At 42.0% G+C, this 22,768-nt stretch overlaps 1 protein-coding gene across 1 annotated transcript in view; it reads right to left on the bottom strand.

Moving 5' to 3' along the window:
• The window catches only part of SHROOM2 (shroom family member 2), a 116,446-nt gene that overhangs the window by 26,550 nt on the left and 67,128 nt on the right, over positions 1–22,768 (bottom strand). The window contains exons 3-5 of the mRNA XM_054163255.1: positions 13,123–13,254; positions 6,071–8,684; positions 4,069–4,172 (exon numbers count right to left, since the gene is read on the bottom strand). Coding sequence (XP_054019230.1) covers positions 4,069–4,172; positions 6,071–8,684; positions 13,123–13,254 — 2,850 coding nt within the window. The remainder of the gene's footprint in view (positions 1–4,068; positions 4,173–6,070; positions 8,685–13,122; positions 13,255–22,768) is intronic.

Here is a 22,768-nt window from a genome sequence, read left to right as displayed (position 1 = left end):
AAACCTCCCAAAATACAGAACTTAAAATGATTTCAGTTATAAAAACCTGGGTAGTTCCCAAGAATTTTTCCAGTATCTAATGCACACCATTTATCATTATAACCATGAGAAAACGTACGTATCCAAATGTGTAATGCACATTGTTTTGATAACCCCTCTGTTAATTAGGCCTTATAGTCACAATGGTCACAAACCTGAACAACCTTAGAGAAATAACTATCAAACATGAATGCATGCTTTATATGTATGGGTACATATACACACACAAACTCATCCACATGTCTGATATGTGCAAACACATACAAATGGCATATCATCCATTTGCAAATTCTTGTCCATCTGAGTCAATTCAAAAGACATAAGGATATCACATTCCTGTGTTGCTGAAGGTCCTCCCTTCTTTCTTGCACAGCAATTTGCTGTTGCACCACCTAGTGAGCATGGAGGCCAGATAGCCACCAGTTCTTGAAAAACCAGTTTTCTTCTAGGTGCTTGATAATGAACTCAGGAACCTATCAGCTCCTGGTTTGGGTTTCTCAAAGATTTTTTAGAATATTACTCTTGGGCACTTAGGTCAACCCCACCAATAAATGATTTTTAATTGGGTTTTGCACTGTAAAGGCAGTTCCTGTGTCTTCCAGAGCCCACTCAGGAGCTGCTACTAAAGCAGGGAAAAAGTAGACGAAATATCCTAAAACGTCTCATTGAAGTGGAATCATGCTGTGGCTCTACACTGGGTCATGCTCTTGTACCTGACACTTACTAGATGCTGAAAGAGTCTTCTGGACCTCTGATCTCACAAATCCTTTTTCATTTTTTGAAATTACATAATGCTCATAGACATTGCAGAAAAAAATTAACAGAGATACAGGTCAAATATTCTTAGAAAGTAACTAAAACCAAAGGCTGTAACATCTCTAGAACACCACAATCTTAACAATGAGATCACGAAGCACTGGGGTTTTTTGATGCAGACTGACATTCATCTGTGCTGTGCCATCTTGCAGGAAACCACAGGCTACAGGCCAGAGCACACATTTCCATCTTTAACCTTTAGAAGGGCTATGACAGTTTAGAAATTATGGAGACTTCCATTGGGAAGTTAATTATATAACCAACATCTATAATTCAACAAATACAGAGCGAGATGTTTAAAGGACAGACTTGACATCCATAAAAAGCTAAGCTTTTGTAATTAATATGGTATAGAAGGAGCAATATCATTAAAAATAAAAACCCAACAATTTTAGGTTTACAGACCAGCAACTCATATAACACTTTTAAGCAATCTTCAAGTTAAGAACATCCTTTGAATTGCATCAAGCCTTAGTATAACAATGCCTGTAAGTTCACAACAGGAGTGGTTTGGTTCTTGCATAGGAGATAATGGCTACTATTGGCCACTACTTCCTCTTCCTATAAAAATACTGCTCCAAGCTAGGAAATACAGCAATTCAGAAGAACACATTGCAGCTTTTCTAAAGAGGGAGATAAAGCAAGCTGAATTCATTATAAGCACTCAGTAATCTCAGAGGGGGAAAATACAGTCCAGAGATGAAAGGAATTCACAAATTATCTTCATCAACTTAAACTCCCAAGTTTCAGAAGCAACATTAATTTAGGATTTGCAAGCCTGTGCTAAAAGGAGCACACACACATACACACAACACTGCAGCAGAAGGAAGCAACAGCAAAAAGCCAAAAGAGCCTAGGAGAAAACAAATTACTTATCATCCACTTTTTAACATTTATTTTTTAAAAACTATTTGCTGTTAAAATACTCCAGCTCTCTCTCACTCTAAAGTCAGTGCATCAAAACCACTCACATTTCTCCTGAAAATAATCAGGGAAGCTGTATAGTAAACATTCAAAGTTTACTTAAAGCCTGTTGGTTTTCTGTTTGGTCGGTTGTTTTTTAACAAACAAACAAGCAAACAACTGTAATCAGGGGAGTCCAGAGGCACCCTGTAGCACTGGACAGTCTCTAACCCAGAGAAGGCATCTGTGGACTCCACAGCTGGCTCCTAGCTTGGGTCCCTACACATCCAAACCACATAAATGCTGAAGGGCTACCCCTGTGTACAGCACGGTCACACTGGCTTTAGTGGCACAAAGACAATCGCACCACGCAGGCCCTCAGCAGCACAAAATGAGTGCCATTAGCAAAACAGTCCAAAACCTAGTCTCCAAAGAAAACCTTAGGTTTGGTTAATATTCATGCTCTAGAATATACCCTGGATTAGGTAAATGCTCTATCCACTTGCAGACTGCTAGCTTTTAAAAGCAGGATACTAAATACCTTTAGGGCAGCTCGAAAATCAGAAAATCAATTCATGACATGATGAGTCCAGCTCTTTTTGAGCACAAGAATGCCCTACTTAAACAGGAGCACATGAAAATACATATTCTTTCCCCCGGGACAGCCAATCGGTCACCACAATGCAGTGGCAGTTCACCACACAGGAATCAGATGCTCAAATAGGAGATTTATGAGGGGTTAAATATGTTTTTTAAAATATCACAGAAATATAAGCCCACTGCATAGCAGCAGTGGTGAGGGAAAGGCTGCAAAAGACACCATTAAGAAAAAAATAGATCTCTTCCTTAATGCAGTGAAGTGGCCAGATCCTGAAATACTATGTCAAAACAGGCTTTGGCTGAAAAAAGAAAAAGAGTTGCTGCAGCTGGTGGCTCGGCATGTGATTTTCATGGATTCTGTGATTATAAAGCAGGAATTGTGCTGCACAAACACTGCGAAAACGCTGGCGTAGGAGTATTATTCACATGCTTTTGTGACTAGAGTTCAGCACTGGTGGATGGAAGTAATTTTACTTGTCCAGAGATGCTGTCTGCCTACAGAAGCATGTCTGCTCCTGGCTGATTTGTGCTGCTGCCTCCCCCTACCCCGCCTCCCCTCCAGCCCAAGCTCCCCTGCATGCACATGCGCACATAGGCACATCCTCATGGGCTGTTCGGTTTGAAATCGCTACGGTAGGTACAGAGGGCTACAGAGAGAAAAATAGCAGATGGGCCATAAGCAATGCAAAGTACTGCGTAAACCCGCAAATAAATGCTGACTTTTACAAGCTTTTACAGTCATTACTGGAATATGTTTTGCAACAGCTCATGATTTTCTCTCTCTGTGAGAGATTAATATCACTTACAGAACCAAGGAAACCCCATAGATGTTAGTTTTCCCCTCCACATTGTCTCTTCTGTTACAAAGAAGGGAGCTACCAAGCCTGGCGAAAGCAGCGTGCGCACAATCTCAGTTCAGCTGCCAGGCACCACTTAAGCAGCTGAAGTTATCAGTGATCACTGAAATCACTGCTTACATTACAACGGCTCCAACAAAATGAGGGCCAGCAGGAGGGCACTCTCCTGCATATTAGACATTTATGGATTTTAACTGCATTGTCAATACAGTTGGACATTTGAAAAGGGTCTGAAAATATTTAATTAAAACATGAATTAACAGAGAAAAGCAAAGCTGTTCAAATGGGAAAACAGCTTTGGTGGTTTCTGTTTGCATAGTCTGTAAAGAAACAAGTAGAGAAAAGCCCAATTTACAGCACTACTGTGTTCCAGCAGCTTGCTGTCTTTGCCAAAGCTAATACTGGAAAGCTCTTCTGGGAAACCACAAATATTCTCCCTTCCCATCCTCACTCTGCTCCCCACACCTCCTCCCTCACCCCCCGAAAGAATAATAATCCAAACACCCCCCCAAAAACCAGCCAAACACAGAATAAACAAATCAATCCCAGAACTGATAAATATGAAAAATATCTGAATCATTCCATGCAGACAAGTTAGAATCATCTGGCTTGGAACAAACTGTAATACACTCAACACTTGACAATTTCTTCAAGCTCACCCTAGAGTCCCCATAAATTTCAGTCCCAATGTTAGTTCTATCATACAGGTTGAAGCATGTGAAGAGAAGCAAGGAAATAAGAAAAAAGGCACTGTAACAATTCTGAAAGCATCATAGCAAAGCTTCCAGTTAGGGCCAGGAAAAACACAGACTTGTCATGAGAAATCTCTTAAAGACAAATTAAGAATACTTACCTTACAGCACAGTTCCTCTCATCTGGATTGTTAACTTTAGATAAAATAGGCTCCCCATCTTCCTTTACATCCTTTGCTTGCCTCCTCACATCAAGTGAGACTTCCTAAAAGTGGTTTACAGCACAAGTAAGACACCAAGTCATCATGTTTCAGTCTCCCAAAAAATCTATGATTATGGAACCTCTTATTTGTGGCTTTGCTCTGTTTGAATATACATGAAGTCAACAGCACAGCACATCTTAAGCCTGTTTTTAAGTGGTACAGTATGCTATGTGACCTTGCACAGCACTACCGACCTGGCTGTGCTCAAGTTACTTCTCTACTTTGCCAATCTAGAGAAGAGCTTACCGTTTACATCAACATTCACAACTCCCATTTGGTAAAGGCAAAATAAAAAAGGCAAGCAAAGAAGCAGCAGAAGAGCTGCTCACACTTTAGAAGAGGCAAGCAGGCATCAGCTTAGGAATCCCTGAGCACGTACTTCAGTTTCTCAGTAAAACACACAACATTGCTGTTCCAGAATTTTATTATCTCACTATCTTCAAACAACCACACCCAAAGCACAGCTCTGCATTATAAACACTGAACCTACAGGAAACTTAATTGTGCACTAGCACTGGAATAATCTGAATCACATATGTGAATCAACATCTTTATTTACTTCAGTCTGTTGTAAGCATCTTCAATGCACTTATCACCATAATTTCCAGGTGCCTAAACAGGTGTCTGCTTTTTGCCCCAGGAGGCCTATACTGAACTTAAAGGCTCTGACTAATAAACCATAAATGCATACATGGAAGAGATTATATGATGATTTTTCTGCTGGGTAGGCAATTACTTAATGTAGTTAATTTAATTTTCAAAATAACTTCCAGGTGAGTATTTCCTGTGCCTGGAATCTCTGCTCTACTTGGTAAAGTATCCACATAGATGTAAGTCTGCACACACACTTCAAAAATGACTTCAAAGACAAAAAAGCCCCAAATTAAGACTCCTCAGCTTCTAGAGATCAACACATTTTGATTCTTGTTGAGCTATTCTAATTCTACTCCTTGTACGTACACAAGTGCTTTGTGGATATGTGTGTGTATGCATGCAATATTTTTACCAAGAGGAAAAGTGAAAAAGAATAGCTGCATTGCCTCAATTCTTTTCTTCCACAATGTGAAGTTCAACACAGGTTGAACACACTATAACTTCTTATACCTATCAGGCAATCTTGTAGTACTTTGAACATCTTTTAAACAGAGAACTTAAAAGACTTGGCTTCTCTGTTTACTTCCCCTGTCACCTGCTAACCATTCCCTAGCTCTGCTCAGTTAAAAATTAACTTGGTATTTACTTGCAAGTTGAGTAGACGTTTGCCATCTAAGGAATAAACTAATACATTTTCAACCAAGAAAACTCACATAAAATAACACACCAAGTAGTCTCATTTGTTGCTGCAGTGTAGTCTTAACATGAACAGTCATATTTTTAATCTCTAAACTTCATTATGCAGAAGTTTTGCCCTACATAGCTTCCGTGTCAAGCAAGTTTAGAAGAGGAAATCCATGGAAAAAGATTAGACCATTGACAAAATTGGACAGAAGATGATTATAATTTCCACTTGGAACACAGTTTCAGAGAATTGAAAGCCTTAAAACGGGGAAGGCACTCACACCAATGAAGCAAAAACTCTGGATAAAGATTACATGGATCCTCCTGTACCTCTACTGTGAAAAGAGAGGCTATTATGAAGTCAGTCAGGTTTTCTTACACCTGGCTGCAATACACATGAAATTACTTGATCCAACTGCTCTTTGCTACACTCAGTTTCTGTGCAATACCAACATTGATCCCCTTAATTTTAATTATGAGAGCTACCTATTTAACAATTGTTCCCTGGCAAAAGGCAGACACCATACTACACTGTGTTCCTAAGCTGCTAATGTTCATAAAAATCGTCTCTTCCCCCTCCACCTTAGGCAATTGAAAGGATAATGCAAACCAACACTTGTACCTGCTTGTAGAAATCAGTAGAAGGGGATGATCTAGACCTCTCATGGATGTACTGGGGTTTCTCATGTTGTTCGTGGCCTGCATCAAGGATATTATCGGCCGAGTGGTACTTTCCTGAGCTTCTTGCCTCTATTGGCTTTCGCTGCTCCTTCCATGATGCCTGGTACTCTGCAAAGGTTCCCAAGCGCTGCGGCTTTTCAGATTTCCCAGCCTTATTGGTGCTAGTATGGTGGACATTATCTTTTAAAGCATGTGCAGTTTCCAGTCCAGCAGAGGCTGCCCAACCTCTTCTCTCATACCATGACTCCTCTCCCTCCTGTCCACTGTGAGCTTTCCTATCTGGCCCCTCAGACTGTCCCTCAGCTAGACTGTGGGGAGCTGGTTTCTGTGCCAATTTCCTATATGCAGGCTTACTTGTTTCTTCAAAAAATTTCCACCTGTCTGCAAATGAGCCCAAGGCTTCTTCAGATGTATTTGGATGGCAATGAGCATGGTACTCATCCTCTGACATCCCCACCTCATTCATCTTCTCTGGTTCAGAGTAAGACTTCAGTTTTTGATCTGTTGTAAACCTCTTCCTGGCTCCGATGCGAGAAACGTGATGAGCGCCACTCCCTGTAGGGTTTGGTTTAGCTTGTGTAGCCTCCAGGCATTCAGATACATCTTCAGAAACCAAAGCCAATAATGAAGAGTTGTAACTTCCAGTTTTCCGCTCAGGTGACCTGGGGAGATAATCAGCAGGGCTGGGCTCCAGGTCCCGCCGCTTGAAGGACGTTGCTCTCAGAACCCTGGCCTGCGCTTCCTTGAGGTGATCTTTGTAGGTGCTAGTAAAGTTAGTGTCTGGGGAGGTGGTGACATCTTCTGCTGAATCTGGCTTCCAGGTATCATTGCACTCCTCTGTTTCAGATGACACTACTAATGTAGCAGTGCTTCTACTTTTCTGCAGTTTTGCTCTCCTCATTTGGATTTCATTTCTCAGGGTTGTTGCAAAACGATCACTCCTTCGTGCCTGTTTAGACAAGTGAGTGTCAAAGGGGGCCTGTCGCTCTGTTACCACTTCTGGGCTGTTGCCAGATTGGCTTTTCCCTTCCTGAGCTAACGAGTGCAACATTGGGGTCTTTTGAGGAGAAATCTTATTACTCTCATCTTTCCCCCACCTAAAATCTTTCTGAGTGGATCTGTTTTCAGTGGCAAGGGCATAGGCCTTTACACAGTCCTGTTGACTGTGCTTAGTTTCACTTTCCTCAGAGCTGCTCTCAAACTTTTTCTTTTGTCCAGACTTTTCAGTATAATTGGGCTTTTTAACTTCTTCTACTACAGCACACCTATCATCACACTCTCTGTCCACTGCATAATGAGTATTGTTCTCACACCCTTTCAGCGAAGATTCAACAGGCTGTTGAGGTAGATAGTATTTTGGTTTCTGGACCATCATGACGACTGCAGGACTTTCCTGAGGTCCAAATGACGCATCAGACCCCACTGCAGGTTTCCAGATGTCATCCTTGAGTTGCAGTGGCTTTGAGCTTCCCTGAGCAGGCTGTTTTGCTGTCACACAGTAATAGCGACTCTGTCCAGTGTTCTCCATCTTCTGTTCAGCAGCACTGTTTGAAGTAGAGGAAGCGTTGTAGCCATGAAAAAGATCTGTAGGTATTTCCTGATTGCCACTGTAAGACACATAATGTTGCTGATCTTTAGATGCAGCTAAGACTCTGGCATTGTGAAAAAAAGTGCTTTCGTCGCTGTACTGGTGCTGGTGGTGGTAACTGTAAGTAGGATGTGCAAACCGAACATCGGTGCTGGACAAGGATGACTGCAGTTTGTTCCCAGCTCCTGTATTATTATTGTACCTTTCACCAGATGGAAAAAAAGTATGTTCTGAACTGAGATCAGATTTATAATTTGAGGTGCTGGCCCTCCCGTCACATGCCCTGGAGGGCCGACGCTGCTGCTCCACAGTTTCCACGTTCCAGTCACTCCTGGGCTGAGACCGGCTCAGGGCTGTAAAGTGCTGCATGCTGGCACCCTCTGAGTACACAGGGCCATGGGCTTTCTCATGGCCCTTGGTAGCAGCAAAGCTGTCACTGCGAAGAGGTGGAGGTGGTGGGGGAGGAGATGAAGACTTTTTCTTATCAGGAACATACCACACAGGTCCAAAACTGGATCTTCCAGTGCTAGCGAGCTTGCTATCTGCATGTTCCTCTGTTCTAGGATTTCTGTTGCTCTCGTATTGGATGGAAGCCGGCAAATACCCAAGCTTGTCCTCTATTCCACTGTTGTCATTCAAGAACTGGCCAGACTTGTTTCCGTGCTTAGCAGTCTCCCAGTAGCCTACTTTGCATAGCATGTTCTCTGTTGAAGAAGCGTCTGCATTGGATAGAGTGTGGTCAGGGGTGCTAGAACTTGTGGAGAAAGAACCATAGGCTGAATCCCGTTTACTTTGGTTCCCTAGATGATCAATGCTACCATTAGACCTTGCAGAAGAAAGTCTTCCATACTGGGCTACTTGTGGAGTGTGGTCCCAGCTGTCCATACTCCCCAAAGAGCTGAACTGATCAGAAGTGCGATGTAGACTTGACTGTTCCCACGAGTTTGACAGGTCATGAGAAGAACTACTACGGTAGAAAACAAACAAAAAGCTTCGGCATAAATAGGTCAGTTAAAAAATGACACAACTGTAAACATATAGACACCAATTTTACTCACATTGGTTAAGATCCATCTGTGTAACGGCTACTGAAGAAAAACAATCTAATAACTTTTGATTTGTTTTTATACAAAGTCTTTGTACTCTGACATGGATTCAAAGCTCCAAACTTTAGTATCCAGCTCAAGTCCCCTTTAGAAGTTTACCAACAACTAATACCTATTTATCTCCTAGAAGGCTCCCTTCTTCCCCTGCAAACTGTTGATTTTGCTAAGTTTACTTTTAAACAGATCTGGTTTGAGCTCCATTAGCTCACTCTTTCCCAGGACAAATACTGACTTAATTTTCAATTTATTTTACAGGCACCCTGATTCTTCCAGCTGTTAAACTCACATCCTTCCCTCTTCATCTTTTGTAACCTCATGCTGAACTTCTCCAGCCCATAAAGTTACTCCCTTATCTGGATTATCCAAATCTGCCCATCCATTTAATACTTTAAATGGAGGTACATGATGAGCATTTTCCTCAAACGCCACCATTTTAGTTCTGAGCCTCCACATGCACTTTAATGTGGCTTCAAATCACTCTCAGGTTGGCACTCTGTTGTGGTTTTGGCTGGGATACAGGTAATTTTCTTCCTAGTAGCTGGTGCAGTGCTGTGTTTTGGATTTAGTGTGAGAATACAACAATGTCATTCGATTCCACTCAGTTCCACAACACTGAGAGGAAAATATCAGGAGGAGATGCCAGAGCAACATAAGCTTTGCTTGACCAAAACTAAACTTCTGACCTTCCTTCAAAAATCCTCATCACCACCAGTTCCTCTCTGCCACTCTTTCCTCTACAGAAATGCCATCTTTGCATTTTCTCTGCATCACCTGCCTAGCATGCATTTCAAAATCTTGCTGCTTCTGTTGTTTTCCTACCAAATAATTCCTGTTACTTTCTTTCTGGTCTGTCTTTCACAGAGTACCCACCTCCTGTCAATCCAGCACACTGATACTGAGATGATAGCCTTTCACATCTCCCTGTTTGAACTCCATTGGCAGCCCTTCCTGCTTTTATATACTAAATTCAGATTCTTGCCCTTGCATGCAAAGCCTCTTGGTAGAAATCCCAGAACTATTTCACTTCCCTGTAGCTATAATTATATGAAGCATCTATCAAATCTTGTACAGTAAAGAAGCCTGTGAAAGCTAGCAATGAAATTAGGTTAGTCCACAGGAAAAACACCAAGAGTGACAGAGATGCTCACTTGTCCTGCCAAAAATACTGCAGACATCAACTCAACATTTTTTTGGAATTCAGTATCAACATGAGAATTGTTTTTAGCACCCCTGGACATAGTTTACAGCAATTGATGTTAAATAAGAGAAGGTATGCTTTGTGCTTACTTTAAAAAAGCATTTTATTAACAAGACACTAGCACTGGACTCACCCTGTGGGCTTTTTTGTTCACTTTTTATTTTCAGCGTTTTAAGCCATCTTGCTGAATACTTAAGGAGGTCTCAGTTGCCATCTTAGGCAGCTACTGTGCTTCACATAAAGTGTCTTAGTCATCATTAGTATCTCCTTCATTAATGAAGAATATAAGCCAGATATTGCTATGAATTGCTGATATTTTTCCTCCTCTTCAGCACTATAGAGATACTTGACATTGATTAAAATGAAGATGACACCCATGCAGGAAAGCCTCCATTTACAAGTCTCGTGTAGGTTTGTTCATATCAGATGTGATCATCAGCACAAGAGGTCAAAGCTCTGTTAGGAAATGCCTAACAAAAACCCAGCAGATGCAGCAAAAGCTTCAAAGAAAGGACAGGAATGTTTCTGATCCTGTGCTACTGCAAAGCATGGCCTCCTGTGGTCTTTTAACTGTGGGGCAATCCAGCTGCAGGGTACCCTCTTCCCTCTCCCCAAACCACACATACATCCTGCTTGGAAGGGAGGCAAAAGAATCTCTCCCTCTGAACTCTCCATGTTTTACAAATGATTTACTTTTCACACTCAGAAGGAATGCAGTCAAGTACATTCAGAAGAGGTTTCAGGCTACGAATACAAATCTTAGACGCTTAGCTCAAGGAAGGCAAATAACTTCCAGAAATAGCCCAAGGATGGGATCCTCAGGCTAGAAATAGCCTGGGGCATGGATATTTCTATTATCTCTTTGCATACTGCTGCTTTCAGCTGATTGCTGAGCCTCCAGTTCAGCTTGGGTGCTTCTCAGTTTGTGAACTGTACTTTCAAAGCGGGGAAGCTCTGAAGTGGCTCACCTCTATTAGCAGAGCCAAAGAAAACCCCTCTGCAACTGGGATCCTCAAACATACCCAAATCCTTGGTCTGGCACTCTGTGAATGTTGGGCCTCCAGCAGCAGCAGTGTGAAGACACAGGATGTTAGGGGCTGGAAGGCACCTCCAGAGATCGAGTCCAACCCCCCCTGCCAGAGCAGGCCCATATAACCATATAATCTAGTGCAGGTCACACAGGCCTCATCCAGATGAGTCTCGAAAGCCTCCAAAGCAGGAGACTCCACAACCTCTCTGAGGAACCTGTTCAAGTGCCCCATGACCCTTACTCTTAAGAAGTTCCTCCTCATGTTGAGGTGGAACTTCCTGTGCTGTAGTTTATATCCATTGCCCCTTGTCCTATCACAGGGTGCAATTGAGCAGAGCCTGTCCCCTCCCTCTTGACACCCAGCCCTCAGATAATTAGAAACATTCATTAAATCCTCTCACTCTTCTCTTCTCCAGACGAAACAGACCCAGGTCTCTCAACCTCTCCAGTCCTTTAATCATCCTTGTAGTCCTCTGTTGGACTCCTTAGAGTAGATCCCTGTCCCTCCTGAACTGGGGAGCCTGGAACTGGATGCAATATTCCAGGTGAAGTCTCACCAGGGCAGAGAAAAGGGGGAGGAGAACCCCCCTCAAACTGCTGGACATGCTCTTCTTAATGCATCCCAGGATATCACTGGCCATCTTGGGCACATTGCTGTCCCATGGATAACTTGTTATCTGCCAGGTCACCAAGTCAGCTCTGCCATCAAAGCTGTCTTGCACAGCAGACACCAGGACTGATACATCTCCCAAATACATCACCTTTCCAGTGGGTAGCACAAGCAGGGTGGCAGTGCCCTGGTATTAAACTGTGCTAAAGCCACTAAATGTTTCAGCAGCATCTGGGAAAGCAGAATTTGTTTGGGTTATTAGTATTTGCATCTACCAGCAGTCACTTCTACTTCTAACATGGAGAGGGTGATGATTGCTTTGTTTATCTCCCCCTTTTCCTTTATACCCACAATTTCCTGCCCAAAGTTCATTTCAAACCGGCTTTGAACCAACCCTTTTTTTTGTTTAATTGTGGTTTGTGCAGCTCCTATCAAATCACACTTTGAGACGTGAAAGTAAAAGATTACAAGACACAGGGTACAAGGACATGCATCAGGAAGAATAGGAAGCATTTATTGATTTACAGCTTGGTCAGAAGACTCAGTAGGCTGAAAGCAGAAACACTTGAGTTAGCAGTGCAACCAGCAGCACTCTGCAGGTTTTAGAAACTCCTGAATTTTCTTTTACCATCTTCAAACCTATAAATCTAATTCAGCCTATCTACATCAAATGTAAGCACAGGCTCCCTAGATCAGTGTAAACCAGTGATAATTGTAATCAAGGATTTTAGAGACATGTCCTAAAAACTTCTGCTAATGGAGTATTATAAAATGCATTAAAACCCCCTGTCTGTCTACATATAACATTCATATTCTATTCAAGGGCAGAAAGCAAGTTATTTTAAAGACAGTAGAAAGCAAAACAATGTAAAAGTTACATGAAAATTAAATTATAATATATGAACATTCTTCTGTTTTAACTAACAATAAATTAACATCAGCCTCATCTTATGACCTCAGTACACAAGCGAGAGTACAGCTGCAGGAGAGATCAGGTTACAGACAGTTTGAACAAACGCAGTAATACCTTAAAGGCCACAAGGAAAACATCCTGTACTCTCCCTTTAGGAAAGGGGTTTTTTTAGTAGTCTGAAACAATCTGTTTCAATTTCTCCTCCCTTTACTATTTCACTTAAAGTATAGTAATTTTGATGGGCTTGGTTAGTTTTTGCTTTTTTTTTCTTAAAAAGGTTTGCAATTTTACCAGTGGACGCTGAAGGTAAAACAGAGCAAGAAACATAACCTTCTGCTTGTCTTTACAGTTAGTTTCTTACCTTTCAATCACATGCACATATCACACACTTTCTGCAATCCGCTCATCCGTATGTCAAACTTCCCATGCTCCCCTTTTACAATACAACCATTCTGCAGTCATGGTTTTAGAAACACCCCACAGCATGACCTACATCATTACCGCCTCACCGCTGGAGCTTAATGCACGTACCGGGGGCAGAGACTCACCTTGCGTGGTAGCGCGAGTGCCAGGAAGTACAGGCACTGGAGGAGGAAAGGTGTGACGTGGCCATCTCAGGTTGACTTTCTGTAAATTTGGTTGCATGCCAGGAGTGAGGCCTGCAGGCTAGGTCATTTCTTCTGAAAATAAGAACAGCAGAGTGTTCTAATTTAATGCAAGCAAACAGTTCAGTAAGGTGACATGCAGCGGGGCAGTAGTCAAATGCTACACAGAGAGGACAGAAGCATAATGACTTTAAATGACAGAAAATGAGACAACCTTCTAATGCATGCCAGGTTTGAAAAGACACCAGTATTCCTTCAAGTGCTCAAGATGCAGTGAAACATCAGTCCTCTTCCAAGGGCTGTGCTTGGGTGTTTCAGGGATCATTTTTTTATTATTCTTTATTTTGGGGGTGGGGTACTTTTTATGAGGGGTGAAGACAGGCAAACAAGTTTTAAAGACCTGACACACGCAGAGCATTAGCACTTAAAGCTAAGCAGTAGCTTACCAATCTTTTACAAGATGACAACAGTACAATAGGGCCTTAGCAAGGTCTTACTACAGGTATGTGCTTATGGGTGGAGGTGCAAGGAAAAGAGTGAATAACAGGAAAGAATAAAGCTATGGACGTTGTTTCATGTAAGTTAGTAAGTGAGAGAACTTCAGCCAAGTTCTGCTTCAGCTCTCAAAATATTTGGTACCCTACGTATGCATGGAGTTGTGTTTGTTTATTTGCTTTTATTTGTTTGGGGGGTTTGTTGTGGTTTAGTGGTGGTTGTTTGCTAGGCTCTGTTTGGTTTGGAGGTTTTTAAAACACCTCAAAGATAGCTGAGCAATTCACATCAGTCCCCAGATGTCTACCTGGATATCACCCCAAAATGTACATGCTCACGGACCTAAAGAAATCCCTTCTAAGAAGTACAACAGTAAGTTTTTAGAGCTCAGTACCTTGCACACCTTCAAAAGTGCTCTTCTGCCCCTTTCTTGTGTTCAGGAATTAGTAACAGCAGCTTGCAGTTCTTTCCAAGGTCTTGCTGTTTGTAATGCCTCTCGGCACTCAAGAAGTAAGTGCATTCTTTTTTCCTCAGTGTTAAATAAACTTTCTGTGTGGAATTCAGCTACTTCTGTTTCAGTGAGCAGATGCTGAGCATAGGCCATTTGTTTAGACCCTCTCAGTTGCTTAGAAACAAAGCAGGAACTTACTCAAGGTAATTCATCCTGCCCTTCTCTGTGGCTTATCCTGGAGGAAGTGTAATTTAAATTTGGGCAAGGTATAAGGTGAGACAAATGCCTTCCAAGTCACAGTCTGAAGCAAATGACATACTACAGGACCTTAGCTCTTGAGGGATTTTTATGCTCTTATGTATTTATGAAGTTTGTTACTGCAAGGTTAAAAGATTTCTTTAAGTTACTGAAGTAATTTGCTAAGCAGAGAAAGTGTTCCCTATTTTCAAACTGAACTCTCAAGGCAGTTCTACCTTTTTTTGCCCATTTCCCCATTTTATAAGTTTGGGGTATTGGAGAGCCACTGGCGTTACAGAATAAAATTAAAGGTTATTATAAAGCCAGTATCTTCAAAACAGGTTCAACAGAGGTTCAATAGGAGTGCACGGCTTTTTGCAGTATATTCAGGAAGATCTGGTGAATTCAGTGATGAATTGCCTTTCCAAACTCTGCATGCAAGATTACAAATGGAGAATAATTCTATAGGGAAGCTGTAATTGCACTAAGAATTGCAGCATTATTGCTGTCACCAAGAACAATAAAAAAGGAGTAGTAATTGTTTCCATAAAGTAAAGCTTATTCTTCCCAGCATGACAAAACACCAACCAGTTCAGCTGAACATTGCTGTGCTCTTCATTCTGGGTAGGGTATGAAATTCAGAGAGAAAGCGGAGAAGCCCCAATACCCTCAGTTTGAAACAAGTACAAAAGATTCAGCTCAGTCCTGTGATGATGGACTCCAGACAGTCCTTGAAGATTCCAAAGGCTCCAAGAGTGTATTCAAGTACTTAAAAAAAAAAAATTGTTCCACTGTTCAGCTGCACAAAGCAAAGGGCTTTTCCCTTAAAGCTCATCCCTAGTAGTACTGATATCAACTCAGCAAATGACAGGATACCTATTTAGACAAATTCAACAGACCTCCTAGGCATCGATTCAGCAAGAAAGCTGTTCTACTATGAAGCAATTACTTTTCTATGATGCACCACTAAGGAAACACAAGACTAAGAAACTACCACAACACAAACAAAATTTGGAGCCTACGGCAATGAAGGTTGGGAAGGGAACTTCTGCAATGGTTTTCTACGGGCTTGGCAGCTGGTAGGAGGAAACCGATCAGTGGGAAAGTGCAGAAGGGTTGCACTTGTGACATCAGTACTGTACCTCATGGAACTTCTCAAGATCTTCATAAGATAGTTTCTTGCCATATGAACATCACTTTCAGATGGCATTTTCTGTGCTACAACGTCCACCAGCACTTTCATCTTCCTGAGCAGCCAAGCAAGGGGAGGAACAGACTGAACTGAGTTGTGACATGAGACAAGTCAAATGGGCAAGAACTTAGCAGCTCTGTTTTATTTTTGCAGTTTGTGGGCACATGTATATTTTGGAGTGGTTTTTGTTGGGGTTTTTTTGGTTGGTTGTTTTTTGGGGTGTTTTTTTTTCAAACCATAGTCCTAAAAATCTCAAAGTACTGGTGGGATATCTAGATGGTGGAATCCCATAGAAACCTGCTTTCAATGAAGTCCATGACATGACTCGAAATTAATTTACTATCCCTAACAACAATGCTTTCTGGTGGATTCTCACTGTTTAATTACATTTATTATGTCCCACACTTCAGGAAACACTTCTTTTCTAGTACGTGGAGCATAGCATGAATATTGGTTCTAAAACCCTGCACAAATGGATAGAAAGACTAGAAAGAAAAGATTAAATGACTCAAAACAGAAATATTTTGGAGGCAGCTAAAGATGCTGGAAGCTAAACATTCATATTCTAATGTAGTACTGCTATATTAATTCTGAGTGACAGAATGAGATCATCTGAACCTACAGCCCAGAAACCCCTTCGCATTAACAGAAGCATTAATGGCAGTGTTTCTCTGAGCGTGTCATTCTAACAGTGCTTTGAAAAAACCTCTCAAAGTCAAATACTGATAAGCTTTGAAGATACAATGCAAAGGGGAAACCCCCCAGCTTTAAACTACTATACACAGTCTCTTAGAGAGTGGTCTCAATGGCATGCATGCAAATACTTCAGTAATAAAACAGTCTTCCCAGTCCTTTTTTTTTGGAATAAATCTGTGTTTTTAGTTACTGCTTGGAAGCCATTAAGAAAGACATTCTGAATTTCACAGGCTACAGAATTTAGACATAAATGTTTAGACTGATGCAGCAATATTGAGAAGGTTGACTGGATATGAGGGAGAGGGGGAGACGGTGAAGGTGAGAAGGGAGAGGGAGACAAAAAACATCAGACAAGCAAATCTGTGTACATAATACCAAAAGTCAGAAAAATCTGTCATTTAAAAGTAAACAGGAATAAAGTAACTGAACTACTTCAGCATACAAGAGTATTAACAAATAGGAACCATTTTCTGTTTTCAAACAAATTCTGAATTCATCTAGGCACTGTTCAGATGACCACCCGGCAGACTCAGAGGTGTGTATTACCCCCTCCTTCCTCTCTACAGAATTTATTTTCATCTACAAAAGAGCACTTTCTTGTGACCTTGTCACAGAGGCTTTTGCATTTGGAGTCCCAGAGGCAAAGGATGGACAGTTCCAGGGACCTGTGCCCAGCTGGAAAGCAACTGCCAGACATTATTTGTCTATTAACCCTTTGTTCCAGCCCCCTGATGACTCGAAGATGGAATGCCTAGCTGCTGGCATACACGTAGGCGCAAGGCTGCAAATCCTTCGCCGCAAGTAGTGCCAGCAACAGAGGACAGCGGCTGTACCATACTCGTGAAATAGAAAATTAGCTCTTCATCCCTCTCATCTGTCTTGTTAATGGCCCCTTCCCTTTAGCTCAGTGTGTTTAAAATGAGCAGTGGTGACATACCCACCCAGAGGCACTGACCCCTCTCAAGAAGCAGCTAATGAACAGTTCCTAGGATGATTCCTCAGGTAAAACTTGGGAAATGTGAAAGTTAATAGTCATCCTACCGGGGCATTTTAACCTGGGCTGCCCAGCCGCTTCCCTTTTTAAAGGCTATCTTCTGTTACATCACGTCCTTATATTGCCCCAAATTTACTGATTCGTATGACCGCTGCTCACGTTACATTTAAATAATTCTTCCAATTGACCGAGGTCCTGGGGAGGGGGAGGGGGGAGGGAAGGAAATTCCCCTCCGGCTCACGCCCCCACCGCCGGCTTTCAGCCACGCTGATAAAGGCAGCACGCAGTCGCCACGAGGAGGTCTCCACACCTCCACCTGCACAGGGCGCACCGCGACACCGCCCCCTGCCGGCGGCAGGCAGGACTCCAACCCCCGCCTGCCCCCTGCCGGCCCGGCGAGAAAGCACCGCCCCTCACAGCGAGGGCAGGTCGCTTTCTTATTACTACTGCAATTTCTCATGCTAATTAACCCGTCCTCGGGCCATGAAAGCGGCTGACGTCAAAGTGCTGTGACCCTAAAACACCGCATGGTAATTTATATTTCTTTTTCCGTTGCTGCAGCTCTCCGACTGCTGAACTCACAGCACCACTTGCAATGTGAGGCGCTGGGAAAGGCTGGCCAAGGACCATGCAGATGCCCTTCCCTCAAAGCCAGGCTGGATGGGGCTTGGAGCAACTTGACTCCCATGGCAGGGGGGTTGGAACTAGATGATCTTTAAGGTCCCTTCCAATCCAAACCATGCTGTGATCCTAACTAAGTACTAATCATTTATAGTCAGGGCTCCTATGGCACATCTAACCAAACCCGGACATTTGATGCCAGTCCTTGCAAATACAATGCTTCCTTCTGTTCATCTTTGTCAGCTATACTAGGAAATAAAATCGGAGTTTAAACAAGAATTCCCATTTTTTGCTGATGTAAAAGGAAGGCTGAATTAGTGGCCTCTGTCAGAACTGAGCTGCATCTACAAAAAACCTGTTGCATAATTCGCAGTTAAAAACCACAAAGTGATTATTTGCATTAAAGATTCTGTAAATACACATAAATACATGTAAATACATATTCAGATTTCAGTTATTTTAGTTTCTACATAACACAACCTGCAGATCACTGTTTCACAGCATAGTCTACATGTTTCAAGGTACAATGTCCCTGCAAGCCCCAGACTTTCAGAACCAGTCAAATGTACTTAAACTGAACAGTTGCTATCAAAATAAGAGCCTCCTCCCTCCATTCACAGAATCATTTAGTTTGGACAAGACCTTTAAGAGCAATCGAATCAAACTCTATTCACCAAGATGCAACTCAAGACTTTTCATCAGTGAAGCAATGCCTCTCTCTGGCATTCTGTTTTTAAAATAGCCCAAGCTCACATTTCCACAGTTGCAGCAGGAGAGCCCAAACTACTTAGTTATTTTAAACCTTGCCTATAACCAGGAATTTGTCCTGATTCCAGCATAAGGTAAATCTCTACAAGACTACCCTGCCTGCATGCCTAGGATGCACGTAGATAAAGGTCAAAGGCACAATTCACATGGATTCTTTCACAAGAAGCACACTTGGATGCTGCTCATACTGAACAGCACAACTCAGAAGGTGCCCTGTGATTGTTTCAAAGCTAAATAAACCAAATCACACCACAACTGTTTGTCCTACAGAAAAGATTCCTCTCACACATTGTAAAGATGTCCAGTTACAAAGGGTATTGCCCTGCTCCAGCCACACAAATCAACTATGAGGTCAATCTTTGGGATCATCTCAGCAAGCCACTCATCCATTGTTTTTAAGTCTGTGTAGAGAAAATGTCAAGAATGTGCTGTGACAACACAGGTGCTATTGCTTGTCCCCCTATAAATCTCAAATGGCTTATTTCCCAGCTTTCTCACCTCCTTTAAAACACTAGGCCAGACATACTAACACCTCATAATTTTGTTTCTAAATCTCTAATTTTGTTTGCAGTTCACCAATCTTGTGTTCACTAGATTAAGACACAGTGCAATTAAGTGGGCATACAAAAAAGGCCATTGTAAATAAGCTACTAAATCAATTTCAATTTAAATTCAATTTAGGAGAAACATTGTTGGGATTGTTTTAGTCTTCTGAATCCTTGGTAGAAAAAAAAAGAAAGAAGGAGGTGTTTACCAGCAGGGGTCTAAAATAGTAACATATTAATAATGCCACTGGTTTCCATCCCCAAAAAATAGTTTAATATCTTTTTTCTTGTCCTCTTGAGAAGGCCTCATCCAGCTGCCTAACCTGGGCAAAAGTCAAGTTGCTTCACATTACATTAGTTATGTCTGGTTGTTCAGTCTGGAGTGGAGAAGACTCCAAGGAGCCCTTCTTGTGACCTTCCAGTATCTGAAGTGGGCTACAAGAAAGCTGGGGAGGGACTTTTGAGGGTGTCAGGGAGTGATAAGACTGGGGGGGATGGATCCAAGCTAGAGGAGGGAAGATTTAGATTGGATGTTAGGAAGAAGTTGTTCCCTATGAGGGTGGTGAGACACTGGAACATGTTGCCCAGGGAGGTGGTGGAAGCCCCATCCCTGGAAGTTTTAAAGGCCAGGCTGGATGTAGCTCTAGACAACCTATCCAGTAGAAAATGTCCCTGCCTATGGCAGGGGGGGTGTAACTGGATGATCCTTGAGGTCCCATCCAACTCTCACAATTTTATGATTCTATGAAGTAAACCACAGAAAGGCCTCTGAAAACCTTCATGCTGTAGTTTCATATGAAAGGATTCCCTTCACATTACAACTCCCACAGTATATTCTGCAGTGAACCTTCCCTGTCTGTCATTCATAAGCAACACAGATGATACAAAACAATTACACACACACACACATGTATCTATACATACCGACATGTACATGCAATATGTACACACACACTGCGTATAGGTAAAGTTACTTCTCAGGCTTTTCAAAATTCAAAGCACACCCACAGCTTCTCTGTCCAGGCTGACAGTTTTGCACTTCAAACACTGGATTTCAGTCTTCCCAATATACTGACGGACTGCTAAAAGCTGACCTACAGTCCACATCAGAATTTGTCTCCATGTTTCTTTCCGGAGCATCACAGCCTGAACCACTTTGTGCCCTTTCTGTAAGGTAGTTCTACTGCCTTGCACACAGACTCAGCCTTGTTTGCCTCAGCTTCCCTCTTGGTGAGGATAAATAGCAGCAATTTAAACGTTTTTTTTCTGAAGTACACTACCATTCACGCTGTCTATCCTGGAGAGTCTTAAACATCCTTTCAAATAGAGCCAGGAAATCTGTGCTTTGTTTGGGTGAGCCACACAGTGATGGCCAAGAGCCAAACCCAGGGGTCCTTCCCATTTTGAGGCAGAAACATCAGGACTTGAAATTTCAAGCTAACTGTGTGGACATACCTTTACAGGGATTAAACCTAAAATGTGTAAAATGCCTGTTCATGGTGAGAAATAAACCTGAAAAAGTACTGGTAAACACCCCTGTGGTAAATATTTTAAGGCAATGTCTTTTACATCTGGAGATCTAAAATGAGCTTCACAAAACAACAAACACATTCCATCTCCTCTCTTTCACACTTACTCCCCAAATACAAAGAAATGCCTGAATGGAACTGTATTTGGGAGGAAAGCTTGCTGAGGGTAGCTATATTAGGTATCTGCTAAAGATTAAATGGAAATGCTGTCACAGTATGATAGAATAATTTTGGATGGAAAAGACCACTGAGCCCAACCATTTCACATCATTATTGATTAAATGCTGCTTACACAAGATGAAAAAACACCCCAGTATGCCAGCTCAACGGCCTAAGAAGTGAATTTAAAGGTGAAGCTCCTAATATCAGAAACCATCAACAGCACATTACTGTTTGCTTGCCAACTGTGCTGTTTTCCAAAATAAACACAGGAAGTCTGACATATACAAATTCAGATTACGACCGTCAACACTTGAGCCATACCAGAGTCTTTGTTACAAGATGCTGCTTCTCTCTAGCAGCAGTGTGAGCCCCATCTGTTTGTCAGAACCAGCTCTCCTTGCATATTAGCATCCAGTCTTTTGGGAAAATCCCCTGTGACAAACTTCACTGCAATGGGATGAACCAATGATGAAAACTAATCAGCTCAGTATTTGGAAAGAATTCTTCTGTGACTTCAGACAGCTGAGCCCTACTGCCTACATCTCTTTGTCCAGTGACAGCTGGATTAGCCACAGGAAAAAAAACCCAAACACCCAGACATCCAAGACTGGGTACCTGACAGACCCACCAGCTGAAGGTGATGAACGACAGAGAGAAAGCGGCTGGAAGTCTCAAGCAACACTGAAACCCACGTGTAGAAATTGAAAGGAAAAACCCCGAACTTCCCATCAAAAGGTCATGAGCAGCCTTGTCATCCCAAAACACACGTATGTCTGTCTTGGTGTACTCAACTCTTTTCAAAGGTTACATGATTTTCATCAGCAGAATTTACTGAAAACACATTCCAGTTGAAGAAAATTGTGTCTGTTGTGGCTATTCCCACGTCCCCATCCTCAAATCAGAGCAAGCTCACACTCCTTTTCCAAGCTGGTGGCTACGCAATCTTTTCCCACCTCTGCCTTCATGTTGGCAGCCAGGTAGTGGGTCTACTGTAGTGTCAGAAGGAAAGTTGCAATGATAGAAGACGGTGTGGTAGTCAATAAAGTTGAAGTATCTTGGCAAACAATGATTACAAATTAAATCCAGTGTCTGGATAGTAAATTGTATTAGATTTGAATTCTATCAGTCACTAGTAAGAATTATATAATGGTTTAGATAAACCTTTTTAGTTTAGGGACAACCCACAAGCCTGAATTCACACTAGGCCTCAGAGCTGAACATTCCAAAACTTATAAAACTTTAACATATCTATGTGCAAAGCCCTCACGTTATCTATGAGCTAAGAATAATCAACAGTGTGCCTAAAAAAACAGAATGTGTGTGGATGTGTGTATTGATTGATCTTCAGCATGAATGAAGAACACACAGAACAACAAGGATCAGATTTTTATTCTATCAGAATCCACAAGACATTTCAGAAAAACATGGACAAGATCACCAAAGTACTCTTCTCAAACATGTCCAAGTTCTCTCAGCTCCCTCTCTTCCAGGCCACCCAAACCCAACGAACTCCTGACATACCCTGCAGTGGTAATAGAGCTTTCTCCAGCTGCAGATCCTAAAAGCATTATCTTGAGCTCTGTAAAATCTTGCACTCAACACTTCTGAATTCACAATATTGTAACTACAAACTTTTGTGCATAACAAATAAAACCAGTACTTGCTCTTTCTTAAGGTGGGAATTAGCTACCCAATTTCTAAAACATGGAAGTCATGTTTGCACATAGAGGATGCAGCTCTCATGCTGAGATCACCACCACACTAAAAAGGAGGTATGGATGCCCTGACACTACAAGAGAAAGCATATGGAAAATACCACCAGCCAGCAGGACCAGTAAGGGAACTCATCACAAGCTTCTGACCCAGATTAGACTTCCCTAGCTGAAAGCCATTTCTAAACCT

This window comes from Dryobates pubescens, chromosome 8 (assembly GCF_014839835.1).
Source record: "Dryobates pubescens isolate bDryPub1 chromosome 8, bDryPub1.pri, whole genome shotgun sequence".
In the NCBI taxonomy this organism is placed as follows: Eukaryota; Metazoa; Chordata; class Aves; order Piciformes; family Picidae; genus Dryobates; species Dryobates pubescens.
This window is presented reverse-complemented; position numbering and strand designations above follow the sequence as displayed.